General features: G+C 34.8%; 1 protein-coding gene across 4 annotated transcripts in view; it reads right to left on the bottom strand.

Moving 5' to 3' along the window:
* The window catches only part of LOC149770098 (myotubularin-related protein 10-B-like), a 95250-nt gene extending 83125 nt beyond the window's left edge, over positions 1–12125 (bottom strand). The window contains exons 1-2 of one of the 4 annotated variants that reach the window (XM_089949394.1): positions 11760–12125; positions 2723–2773 (exon numbers count right to left, since the gene is read on the bottom strand). In XM_089949394.1, the coding sequence (XP_089805520.1) occupies positions 2723–2773; positions 11760–11825 (117 nt within the window). In that variant the 5' untranslated portion in view covers positions 11826–12125. The other 3 variants (XM_089949395.1, XM_089949397.1, XM_089949396.1) reach the window with 3 other exon arrangements.
* Positions 12126–14213: the final 2088 nt, after the last annotated feature.

Below are 14213 nucleotides of genomic sequence, written 5' to 3'. Positions count from 1 at the left end.
GAAAGCAATACAAGCCAATGAAAAAAAATTATGTACATTATTTTTCTGACAATAAGCCAATGGGCCCCATCTTATTAAATTGTTACAATGTGTAGGATAAACCTAAATAATTCATCAAGCCCTTTTTTTAATTATAAAAATAATTTTCAAAATGATTTAGAAGTGGTACAAGGTCTATTCTATAAAGATTAGGGGGAAATCCCAACCCGATCTCATCTGAAAACTACAATATAATCAATGACTGCACGGCTCACCTCCATGAAGCTTTTGCATGGTCTGCAACAGCTATTATATTATCATGCATTTAAAAAAATGACTCAAGTAATTTTGACAAGGAATTATTGGTTATTTTTCTATATTTTAGTTTAACATTTGTAGAACAGTACTTTCAATCAAAATTATAATGTGCTAATGTACCATTACATTACAGTATATACATATATACTGAGGCAAGGCATAAACAATCTAAAACAATAAAACTAAAACATTATTTTCTGCTATATCAAACAATAAGTACAAATACAATAATGAACTGCTGAAAACCAATTAATAATTTTTAAAATCATTATTCTTAAAATCTGTTTCAGATGTTATCATTGCCCATCCCCAGAAGCCTGATCTTATTGGATGAAAATTACAGCCTTTAAGTGATCTTGGATTAACAACCATTATTAGAATATTTCATGCATCAGTAATTACTTTGATTAGCTGCTACAGCTAAGGTCTGGCATGAAAACATGTAGTCCATTCACATGTCCTATACACTTTTACAATGTACAATGTATAGTCACTAGTATGGACTGTTTACCACTGAATAAATATTCCAACTGCACTGGTCAGAAAGAGCCGTCTGTGAAGGATATGATGCATACAGCATGGAAATCTATGTGGTCAAGACCTTAACACAATGCCTAACCCATATCTGTAAAATATAAATTATAGATCATAGTGACCTTCAATTTGATTCAAATCAGATCTCTACAGCCAAATGTGGGGATCTGACAAATATCAAAAACGTTTCCCTTCCAGGTTTCACATTTCTATAAAGGAGTGTATGAGGACCAAAAATGCATGTGCTCATGTTCTAAAGGCAAAATCTTCATTAATAAAAAAACCTGTAAAAGATAAAATATAGGTCACAATGACTTAATTTTGTTGTATAAGTGTTGTAATATCATTATCAATCTCACGATTTACATCTACAATGAGGGAATAGTGCTCATCAAGATGCAGCCCCATACCAAGTTTCACAATTCTAGACATGACGGGTATGCAAAGCTATATCTTTCATGAACTAAATGCAAAAACCTAAGCCAAATGTAGGTCACTGACTTTCTTTTGTTGTATCAGTATGATACTAAATGAGACACATACAATCACCTAGTTTGATAGTTCTAGCATTAGCAATGCTTCAGAAACAAATTTACAACACAAATTTTAACCTAAGTAAGTTAAGTGTGAAATATGGGACACAGTGACCTACTTCTGTGATGAATGTAGTATTCTCAACACATCTGATGATTCCAAATATAAAAGTATGTATACTGGGTGCAGAAAACCTATGTGGTCACTAAAATTTAAGCCAGTAACATTTGTTAAATACAGGTTACAATGACTTTCTTAAATACGAAACACAAAGTCAGTTAAGCATGAAATATAGATCACTGACCTACTTTTATGAAGATGGTGTAGTACTCGTCAAGATGCACAACCCCTCACCAACTTTCATGATTCCAGGTATAACAGAATCAAAGGGTGCAAACATTGGATGTGGTCATGAACTAAATATAAAAATTTTACCAAAGCCAGTCAAATGTTACCAGTATTTTGACTTATGTCTGTGTAACGTCCGCTTAAGTACACCCGACTAACGCAGAAAAATCTCCAGGATTTTACAGGTGGAGTTGGGCGGAGCTACACTGTAATACATTTAATCATGTTCCATGATTTTACCACCTCAAGTACGTCTTTAGAGATATAGGGGTAACTCACAAGCTGGCCAGGTAGAATCCACTCTTAAAGTGAAGCTTAGTACATGTACATCAAGTGAGAGAAAAACAGCCACAGACAGGTTTCATATTGTTCACTAAACTACACTCTACAGCACCCACCACCAGCAAGAGTGAAATATTGTCACACTGACCTTCAATTTGTTGGAAGAGTATAGTATTAACCTAGTAACAGATGCATAAAATCTTCTAGTTTAATAATTCTTGCTTGAATAGAGCTAGAGAAATGAACTTAAAAAGTGTTTTTATATGTGCAGATGCTGAGATAGTATTCTAGTTTCTACTTTCCAGAGGACAACCAAAACAAGGTAAATTTTATCAATCTGGGGATATGTAATAAACTGATAAATGTAGGGCTTATAAAATTATGCACAAACTTTCATCCATTTACCTGATATTTTCATCCATTTACCTGAATTCTGTTGGTACACCCAAGTGCAAATGGGCTTATTTAGTGTGAATACCATATTTTACACCCAAGTACAAGTGGTCTTAAAAAGTGTGAATCCCATGTTGGTGCAATCAAGTGCAAATGGGCTTATCATCAGGCATGGGATCATCTGTAGAGAAATAAGAGCATTGCTGTATGACATGTGTGGAAGGAATGGTCTAACAATCAACTCCCATTATTACTGAAACATCCATGTAAAATGTACATTGATTTTGCCCAACAAAAATTGATCAGGAGTTCAGATATGCTAGTATGTACTTACCAGTACCTCATCTTCTGAGATGTCATCTTCTTCAATATATGATTTGAAGGTCTGTTGGAGGGTCAAAGGTTAGGTAAGCCAGTTCAGGGATCAATCATTTATCAGCAGGTGAGACAGGATGTACCAGAAGCATAGGAAACATGCATTAAAAATAAAGCACCAAGATCAGAACTGCTTTTAGAATAAGATCATTTAAATTCTTGCAAAAATCCTTGGTTATGAAACCAATATTATATACAGTCTGCCAGTGCTCAAATTAGACATAACATGCATCATACTGTATATACTCACTTATATGTTGAGTTCACCTGCAAACTAAACATACCCTGACCTGCCAGCACATATGACTAAAGCAGATCAAAGTCTATGATGTGTGCAGTTTGACTTCGACTTATAAGCAAGTATATATGGTACATAAATTTACTTGTCTGTTCTTAGTAATGGACAAAAAGATGAATTATCAATTACTTCATATGCAGCATGTCTTTTGACATTCAAGTAACTCTTTGTTTCAACAAGTCACCCTTTGGTTGAAAAAAGAACACATATAATAAAAGGTACCCCATCCATACAAATACTATGTCAGGAATGCTGATTCTGGGTACTGGATATGTACAATATCATGTCAAAGACACTGCTTATGTTAAGGTACCTGTTACAGGTACATCTAGCTGCATATCTCTGCACTCTCAATCTTAAAGTACGTCTAACAGGTGCAAGGTTATTTCTGAAAGAGATTCTCTGAGAAAGCTGTAACAGTTCAAGATGTTAAAAACTAAATCATGACCTAAACAACATTAACTAAGGAGAGGAAATAAATTTGGTTTGCCATTTAGAACGATAAACTGTTACAAAAGGTACTTATGTCTCACATGCATAGTCATATGTATCATTATTTAGAATGCAACAGTGAACTAATAATGAATATCAGAGGCTGCAACATACTTCCAAGCTGGAGACTTTTTAGGATCTCAGTTTTTATGGTACTTTCAAGGTACTCTAATTCAGATTGTATGGTCCTTTCAAGGTCTCTAATTCATTTTTCATGGTACTTTCAAGGTACTCTAATTCAGATTTCATGGTACTTTCAAGGTACTCTAATTCAGATTTTATGGTACTTTCACGGTATCCTAATTCAGTTTTCATGGCACTTTCAAGGTGCTCTAATTCAGATTTCATGGTACTTTCAAGGTACTCTAATTCAGATTTCAAGGTATTCTAATTCAGATTTTATGGTACTTTCAAGGTACTCTAGTTCAGTTATTATGGTACTTTCAAGGTACTCTAATTACATTTTTATGGTACTTTCAAGGTACTCTAATTCAGATTTCATGGCACTTTCAAGGTACTGTAATTCAGATGTTATGGTACTTTCAAGGTACTCTAATTCAGATTTTCTGGTACTTTCAAGGTCCTCTAATTCAGATTTTATGGTACTTTCAAGGCACTCTAATTCAAATTTCATGGTACTTCTAATTCAGATTTTATGGTACTTTATTTTCTTCCTCTTTATTGGCTGGGGTGATTATGCGGTTCTAACATCCTGTTGCTATAAATGATGTAACAGTTACAGGTCACATAAGGTCAGATCCAGGCTCCACACTCAGTTGTAACCCTATGTATTATGATAACATTAGCGTAAGAAACTGATGTGCGTGTGTTCTTCCTATTTGGGAGAGTTGTAATCTTTCCATTAAAGTAGTTAGACCAAACCTTAATTTTGTGTTAATCAGAAACACATAGTAATGGGGGGTACATCAATTTAAGTATCATCAACGATTTGTACACATAACCTTTGTTTTTTGATAATCAGCAAAACATGACATTGTGGTGCGTCAATTTACATACCGGCGATGATTTCTGTGCGTCAAATCAGAAATGTCTACGCATTTGATGCATGGGTAGATAAAATACTGCATCATATTATATACCTATAACCAAATGACAGACTTACATTTTTGGGGAAAAGAAACATGGGACAAATAATCTCACAACAATTGTAAACAGAAACCAAGTATCATAAATAAAGACACCCTTGAACATCTCTTTTTTTTGGCCCTGTGCTGTTGCATAAAGATGCAAGTTATGAGACAATACAGAACCTTACTATCCCAAATTGCAGCCAAACTTGAGAACAACAGCAGAAGTGTATTTTGTACAGATGAAAAACCTGCCCTGACCAGAGCTGTGGAGGTATCCTTCCCAAAATGTATCTCAAGTGCAATGTACAAAGCAAATGATCAAGGAAAAAAAAAGAAACCTTCCAACTCCAAAGAAAATTTAGTTTGACTGGTAGTCTAAAGAGATGAGTTATAGATAAAAAAAACAATACTTGCGATCCCGGGTTGGTTAATGCAGAAAGATTCATCGTCTTGGAGGAAGGATCCTCAAAAATGAAGCAACTTCTTTATGACCACCCTCTCCTCATATAAATTATGACAGCCACATAAAAGAGAAAATGTGTCACGATGTAAATGAACCAAAAACAAAACAATCTCAACAAAGAAAAACAATAATGCCAAATAAGTGAACAACATACTAAAAATAAAGTGTCTGGAAACCACAGCATACCCCTGAAATGGTTCAGCTATTGTTTCAAGCAGTAGACCTCCAGTTCATAGAATTCAGGCCTACTGTTTGCACCAAAATTATGATGCACACTGGGTCAGCAGCGTAATATGGCATTGTTAAACTGGGGAGAAACACAACGTTATTCCTGAAATTCCTTAAGAATTTGAAAAGCAAAATTCAAGACATAATTGTTACAAATTCAACCAAAGGAAAAATCTGTTTAAAATTACACTAAGAACCATGCTCAAAAGCCAAACCAACGGAAAAGACAAAGAAGTGAAAAAACAAAAGCAATTTGAATGAATTGAACTGGGAGTGATTTTGACTATTAAATTAAATGTATCTTTATTCTCTGATCTGTTCTTAATTTCATTTTCTTGCTTTTTGCAATGCTGAAATTTAACATTTTAAAGGGGGAGGGTTACTGCCATGTGTATTTATATGTATAAAAAAGACGTTTTATTCATTTCTTTTCTTCTCAGTCTAGTGTCAGTCAGAATAGTTGTAGCTCCTCCTTCAATCATTCCTAATGATTCATTTATTACAAATCATCATAGAAAGGCAGTGCATTTGTCTGTGTTTTGCATGAGAATCCACTCTGAGATGCAACTATTGCAGGTGTCTGTGTGTGTGTGTAAAGTTTTTAATCTTATATAAGGACTAGATATCACAAATCTGTCTTGTTAAAAAATGTTGTTTTCTCTGGTATTTACATCAAATAAAAATGACATTCAACTTCTGGGCAAATGATACGAAATTTTAGATTGAGACGGTAGATAACAAGGATTTAGTTCCCTTTGAATATTTCTGCAGTACTTATATACAGCTAGACAAGAACACAAAACCAAAAATAAAAATCAGTCAAATTAAACATAAATTCTAAAGTAAAATTTGCTTCTAACTGGTCTTCTGATTTGGTGTAATTTGCAGAAGTCTATCATGTGAAAATTTTTAATCAATATCCCAGTCTCAAATGCTTGAGCTTCATGTAGAATTAATTTGTCCACATGAATTAAATTTTATTACTAAATTTCAAGAGGAGGGGACAGGCTTTTTGAAAACATTTAAAATTTACATTACAGCTGTTACAAAACAGCAAATACTATATGTTGTGAAATACAGTTTAAATAACCTCTCCTTCCTACATGCCACAAGGTATGGAATTGTTATAAAAAATTGTAGATATTTAAATCTTTTACAAAACTGATATAGACTGCGCAATCATCAGTACAATCAAACTTTTCGGGAAATCAAATAATAACAATTATGAAAAATAATGCACATCTGGTTACTAAATGGTACTTATATTAGTATCCTAACTTCATTGACACAGGTTATGACATCATTGCTAGTTACTAAAATGCACTGAAATATACTAAAGTACACTCAAATATAGACAGTTACTTATTTCAATTATCTAATGAATGTAATTGATGTTATAATGATTATGAAAAAAGAAATACATATATTGTAACAAAACTTCACAGCTGTAAAATAAATAATCTCATTTCAAAATTTCATTCCATATTATACGATAAACTTCACAAATTTTGTTTACTTACAATATATTTTCACTGATAAATTAGGATTATAGTGCATTTTAAAGGTGGTTTGCGGTATGTTTATGGTGGTTAGTGGTAAATTATGGACCCTGCAAAGGTTAGTCAAAATAAATGTATTAATCAGTAGTGAGCGGCCCGATAATCCGACGCTCCAGTATAAATTGTGTCTTCAAAGTTGCTCTCCGCCAACAGCCATGTCAGAGCAACAACAACAAAGGTGAAGAAGTTATGACTCAAAAACTGATTCAAACACTAGAACCAAACCTGTATTTAGTATCGCCAACTTGGTATGCGGAGAACTCGCCCCAGAGTGGTTGGAGAAGTCACAGCAAAACTTGTCACCCAGATAACCTTTTTAATATTTTTCTTTGAAATAAATAAGTTATTTAAAAGATAGAAATGTGTACCTTAGAACAATGCTTTTAGCAGCAAAGATGTTGCCACATGGTGGTTACCACATTATTTGATTGCATTTTGAATTGTTCAATTACCTAATTGAGCTTATAATTCATCGTGATTAGCACTAAAATTCAAATATACCACCCCCTACACGTCATTTTCCATTACAAGTGTTTACTTAAGCCTGTATATGTCAGACTATTATTAACGATCATTGCAGAATCACTGTTTGCTGTTGTTGATGCTGTTTAGTACTGTCACCATTGTCAGGCATTATAACAGACTTGTTCATCTGAAAGTTACCAAACACAAGAGGATATAGTCATCTGTGTGATGTCAAAGATGGTAAGAAATTCATACCCCGATTGTTACTTAATATAACAGATTAATTTATTATTTCATAATTTCCATCATATGTTTTGTCTCCATCCATCAAAGAGCAGACTGTTCATTGTAACTGTTTATTTACTATTTATTTTCAATGAACACCATTATTTTCAATGGAATTTAATCTTTGCCTCTTATTTTAGTAATATCTAAATTATATCAGTGAGTAACCTTTTTAATAGAAACAAAACTGGAATATGAAATATGTCTTGATTATCGGATGGTGTCACTCCATCTGTTCTAGATTATATGCTGTACCTGTATCCAAATTTGCTGAGATCCTACTTTTCATCGGACATCTACTAAAACAACAGGAACACTTCTTTAAAAACTTGTATTGTTTTTATCAGGTGTTCATTTACAGAAGTGTTTAGAACTGATTCGATTGCATACAAAAACCATGAGTCATCATTGTTTGTAACTCTGATATAAACATTTTTGTCCTTAACCCATTTTGACAAAATCTATATAAGTCCCATGCGCAAATTATTTAAACTCATTGATGTTCAAATAAATGTAATTAATTTTATCAAACGTACTATTAAGCAGTCACAGTAATTTTTAATAAGTAGAGGGTTCATATTGTCAAACAGATCGTTGAATACCTTTTCCTTGATTGAATATGTTCAGCACGTATCCGAATACATTTTTTTTTCATTCTCTTAGATGATCCTATGCTTGGTACTAAATAATATGGAAAATACTGCCGTTATTTTCCATCAGTGCTTATCTCTGACAGTTATACGGCAAAACTGTTATAATATTCGTAGCAAAAACTATTCGTTTTGAAATCCTTACTTTATATTGTTGAACTCTGATATTTACATTGTAAAATTATATTAACAATGGTACTGAAATAATCCTCAATTTGTTTTTACTCTTTCCATCTTTGAAAAGTAAGAAATTATCTACCAAATGAAATAACATTAAAGACATGCTTACGCTTTGTCATTCAATGTTTCCAACATCAATTTATTATGCACCTTTGATATTGTAAGTAACTGCTTCAGATGAATATGCATTTTTCTTTCCACACATACGTTCAAGACTGTTGTCCACTCGTATAATAAATCCTTCCTTCCCATTCCGCATTCATCTTGTTTGTGTAATGTAATATAAAAATATATCATTTATAATTGAAAGTCTGTGTGGTTGATAACTATCTTCATTGATATATCTATTATAATAACAATATTCATTAATGTGGTAATTACTCTCAAACTTGGACCAGGCTGATTCTGTACAAATTACTGACTGATTAGGCCCAGAATTCTGGCTGATTCAGCCCATGTGAAATATTATTCAGTTTAGTCCAGGATTTAAATGTGAAATTTGTTTTTAAAGATGATCTTCTCTTTATGTCTCCAATATGTTGAGCAGTTCAAATATGCATTTAAGGTAACAAAATCCTGTTAGTACACATGATCATGGTGTTGTTATATATAACGAAATAACTTAATCCTGTTTATTTTGCATTGGCAATTTAGTAGTGAAATATTTTTTTAACTTCACGTTTAACTTTAAATAGTTTGTTTTATTAAGAAATAATAAAGTTACGACCACTGACAAAAAAGAAATAAACTAAATCAAGGGCATAGTACAAGTAAGCTTTCAGAAACCATCCGAATTCTGTGCATTAGCCATAATGTTGAGCTCAGTAGCGACCACATTTCCTGAGTAGGCGTCAATGATGCTTTTTATTGAGTTCAAAGTAACATTCACGGATTATGGACGTTTCACCCCATGACGTTTCAGCCCAGGACATTTCACCCCACTTCAATGGACATTTGGCCCCACATGGTATATGGACGTTTCGGCCCAGGACATTTCGCCCCACATCAATGGAAATGTCGGACAGTTATAGAAATTCACAAGCATTACACCATTGTCTTCATTTTACTTTAGGGGCCTACAGTTAAGATTTAATTTCATGCCATAAAAATCCCATCACTCTATTGATTTATGTGATATTAAAACAACTAGCACCAAGAAAAGGAAAGACTGCAATTTATAGAGCCACTGATAAATTTCCATGCAAACGCGTGCACGAGCTTCTATACCAAACGATCTGTCGGACAATGCACTTGAAGAATCATAATTTTTATCCTAAAACTCAGATTTTGATATACTAAGATCAAACGTTGTTTATTTATATGTCATTGTTTTTGTTATTAGTGAACGCCATAATATCTGTGCTAAATTGTAATTTCCTTTTCATAAAAGCTTACACGACTTACTCAAAACCCTGGCTGCAGCTTAATTACCTTGATACCACATTTAGTAGATTATTTAAATATGAAGATCAACGAAGTTACCTGGCTGTAATTAAGTCCTATTAACACTTGCTGGGAGCAATAGTGAACGCCAGAACATTTTTTTTCTTTATGGCACCAGACAGATGCACCCCTACTTATAAAAAAAATAAAGTTGTTTTATATGTGTATGTTTTCCCCAAAGGTATGTCGTTTGTTTACTTTATAAAAGGTTTCTGAACAAAAAATTTCAAAATTTTGTCGGGGTATTTATGTATTTCCCTAGTGTAATCCATAGGGTTGTTCATCCTAGTCCGGTTTTTGTCACCTTACTCGAAATCCCTCCCCATAATTTCAAGTTGACCTTGGCTAGAGGAAGGGACAGCCACTAAATCAAATTATCCATGTTTTATTATTATACTTTCTTGCTGGATACAATCCATCCAATGGTAATTTGTCATTGTTTTATTATTTTAAATTTAATTAGGGATTTTTATTTTAAATTTAATTTGGAATTTGGGCGAATAAATGGTGTATTATATGTAAACAACAAATAAACCATATTGTTTTGTTGTTGTTGTTGTATTGTTTAACGCCATTTTTCAGCACACGATAGGCTATACATGGCGGCCAGTATTAATGGTGGAGGAAGAACCCGAGAAATCCACGGAAAGAACCACCGACCCTCGAGAAGCTACTGGCAAGCTTTCTCACATACCCACATTGGCCATATTGTTTTGTATAATTGACGATGTGTGTTGTTTTTCGCATTACCATTATACCGAGACAGGCTGTACTCGAGTGAGGGTCCATACTTTATTTAACTGTACTTCTCCCGACTGGAGCAGGCTGTCTCTTTAACTAGTTAGAATAATGCCAAAGAATTCAGATCACAAGGGACACTTAATTATATTTTTGATCATTTTAAAGTAAAATGAAGAACATGGTGTAATGCTGATGAATTTCTATAAATGTCCGATATTTCCATTAATGTGGGGCAAAATGTCCTGGGCCGAAACGTCCATGGGGCGAAATGTCCATGTACCAAGTGGAGCGAAATGTCCATTGAAGTGGGGTGAAATGTCTTGGGCCGAAACGTCCAAGTACCACATTCACCAGTGGTCAGCAAATCTCCATGAAAAATCAGATTAAATTGTTTAATTAGAGAGACAATACTATCACCCTCTGGCTTGCTGACGGTTTGCACCAGTTCAGTCAATTTAGGGTTATAGAGGTCCATGCCATAAAGTCATATCAGGATGACTTCGGTTATTAGGCTGGAACCCTTTTATATATAATACTGCAAACATCACATCATGCTTACATCCGTTCTATTTTTCCAATTCAAATGCATCTAATGATTTGAAGAGCAGAGCAAAACGGTACACAGAACACTTCTTTTTCGTTAAGTACAGAAGCGGAGTTGATCAAATGGAAAAGTTGAAAAGTTCACGTTGCACATTTTACGGATTTAATAAGTTATTCAGTTATAGAAAACAACAATAAATAAAGCAGTAACAACCATGTGGCGACATCTCAGAATCAGTATCTATGATCTTTAGAGTGACTTCTCCAGGCGCAGTGGGGCGATTTCTCCGACCACCACGGGGCGACTTCTCCCGACACCTGGGATGAGTTCTCCCAAGGCGAGTTCTCCGTAATTCCACCAACTTTACATTATTCCATATTTGGAAAGCCTTGTCTGCGAACTGAAACTAAACCCATGCTTTAAACTTTCCAATCCCTTACAATGCATGATCTTCCTTGCCTACGTTCAAGTAAACGAATTCCACGCCAGCTGTAACTCAGTTTGGACACGCCTCATATTCACTACAGGCCACGTTTAGAAACTGGGTTCCAACTTACCGAGTTTCTTCTTTCTAAAGCTGATTGTGTAAGGTAAGAGATGAAACCTGACATCCTCTTCTGCATGTCAATCGGGCATGAAACGTGATGCCGTTGTGATACATGAGATACACTTCGTCCTAGTCATGTTTATGCTGGAGCTTGCAAATAAAACTTCCTACTTCCGGCAACTTCAGACTTCCCTGGCGCGAGACAAAAATATGCTTTGGATATATCTCGGCGCGGTAATTTTACAGCAAGAAACAAAACTCATAAGTTGTACCACAGATATTTCTCCGCTAAAAAAAAAAAAAAGGAAACCTTAGGCCCACTCTATTCAAACTAAATATGCTATTTCTACGGCTGGATTTTCTCCGCTAAAAAAAAAAAAAAGGAAACCTTAGGCCCACTCTATTCAAACTAAATATGCTATTTCTACGGCTGGATTTGCAGCAGGAATGCTTTCGGATAAATTAAGTTAGTTGGGAGGGGGCGTCTAGGTAGAGTAGGTACGCTGTGTATGTCCTTAAAAATAGCTATAGTGCATGACGTTAGCTGTAAAATTGTAGCAGGTTTGGTATGACAACCCGTTTAGAGTAGCCAAGAAAATTGGAAAACTATACCATTTTTTTAAATTTTTAAATTACGCAGATTCATGTGAATCCGCAGCTCCGGCAAGAATCCTTTTGGGGTCCCCCTAAAGCACAGTAATGGAGATGAAAATACTGTAATGTCAAAAAAATTACAGTAATGGAGGATGATGTTATCAATTTAAAAAAATACATATTTAGTATAGTTTGCTGTTGTTGATAAATACTAAACGGCACTTGCGTACAGAACTGTGTGTGGGTGCGTTTTTATATATATTTAGTTCAATAAGACTTCTCTAGTTCTTTAGAGAAGTCTCTAATTCATTTAGAGACCTCTACCGTTTTATTAGAGAGCTCTATTTATCAACTATACACCTTCCTATTCAGTTAGAAACCTCAATATTTTGTCTCATTTGTAGACCTTTCAAACTGAATTGCAGACTTCTATAGTAGAATTAAAGAGGTCTGTAAAAGAAATCGAGACCTCTAATTCAATCGTAAAGCTCCGACATGTTCTTGAATTGCATACATGCACTGTATGGATCTAACATTCTGGATGCCATTCTTCTTTGGGTATTCTCCAAACTTAAATTTTAAATCTTTTCTCTAAAACAACTTTAGTTTCATCAATACATTATTTATTGATTATTGGTTTTCAAATGCCCATTTATTTCGTTATTTAAACCATAAAATACGTGATGCTAGATAGCGACGTCTTGAAAACGCGTTTACGTGAACGTCGCATTCGGCCCGCAACGTGGATAATGTATCGTCAACGGAGCCATATTTAACGTCAACATACTTTTGCGTTGCAGCATCTTCGTCGGATGTTGGATCTCTTAAAACAACTATTTTGTTTCCGTTCATGCTGAGTTCACCTGTCATTGTGTCACCGGTGTTTTTTAAACGATTTGATACAACTTTTTTCACCTCGTCTCTGAAACTTGCAATTGATACATTTGAATCCCTGATTTTTCCGCTGTCAGTAAACACAGGAATGTTATCCGGGGTAGCTCTGAGAACTCTGAGAACTATGTCATTCAATTTGATATTGCTGGTTTTTAGCTTGCCATGTCGGTCCTGAAAAATAACAACCTCATCTGGGTCTATCCCGGATAACGATAAAAGATTGTAGATTTCATCTTTGGTCGCATATTTCGATAAATCTACATCACCGCGTTTTTTTTATCTTTGCTTCGATGAGAGATCTTCCGTAAATATCTACAATTATTCTCTTAAGGATTGTTTAAATCGACCCGCTGTATACTCGTGCACGACTTTGTGAGGCGGTCTGGTTGATTTTGATATCGCGTCAAGCACATTTAATACTCCACAGCCACATACTGGCGGATCGGTTAGTGTTTGTGTTGGTAGCGTTGAATACCAGACTGGAATGGGAGTTGGAGTACTTCGTACTCTACGTACGTATTTTAGGAATTCAACTGGCGGTGCTAACCCATACGAATCGAAATAGATAATTCCACGTGGATCGATCGCGTAAGCAACCCATTGAGTTCCTGGACCATCACTGTTATCGAGATTAATAATTCCAGTTTCTGGATTATTCGGTTGTTGTGGTAATTGATCTCGCATAAAAACACCTTTGAAATTTTTTATTTTAAGTTGTTTAGCAGCATCGAGTAAATCAAAATTTGACATCGGTGCGTCTTCGTATTGTGTCAAAACCGTTTTGGGTACCATGAAGGCGGAGTTCCTGGAAGTCTTAGACCCCGTCCTTTTTTGTATCCTTTTCCAGTTGCTTTCTTTAATGCCATCCCAGCAGCTGTTCCAACAGCTCCTAACGCGGCTGCTCTTGCGACAGCTGGGGCAGCAGCAGCTATTAAATGCTGGTATTGCTGCGAGAAGTGGAAATATACCACCGGTT

This window comes from Sinohyriopsis cumingii, unplaced genomic scaffold (assembly GCF_028554795.1).
Source record: "Sinohyriopsis cumingii isolate HCF-2022 unplaced genomic scaffold, ASM2855479v2 utg002707l, whole genome shotgun sequence".
Lineage (NCBI taxonomy): Eukaryota > Metazoa > Mollusca > Bivalvia > Unionida > Unionidae > Sinohyriopsis > Sinohyriopsis cumingii.
This window is presented reverse-complemented; position numbering and strand designations above follow the sequence as displayed.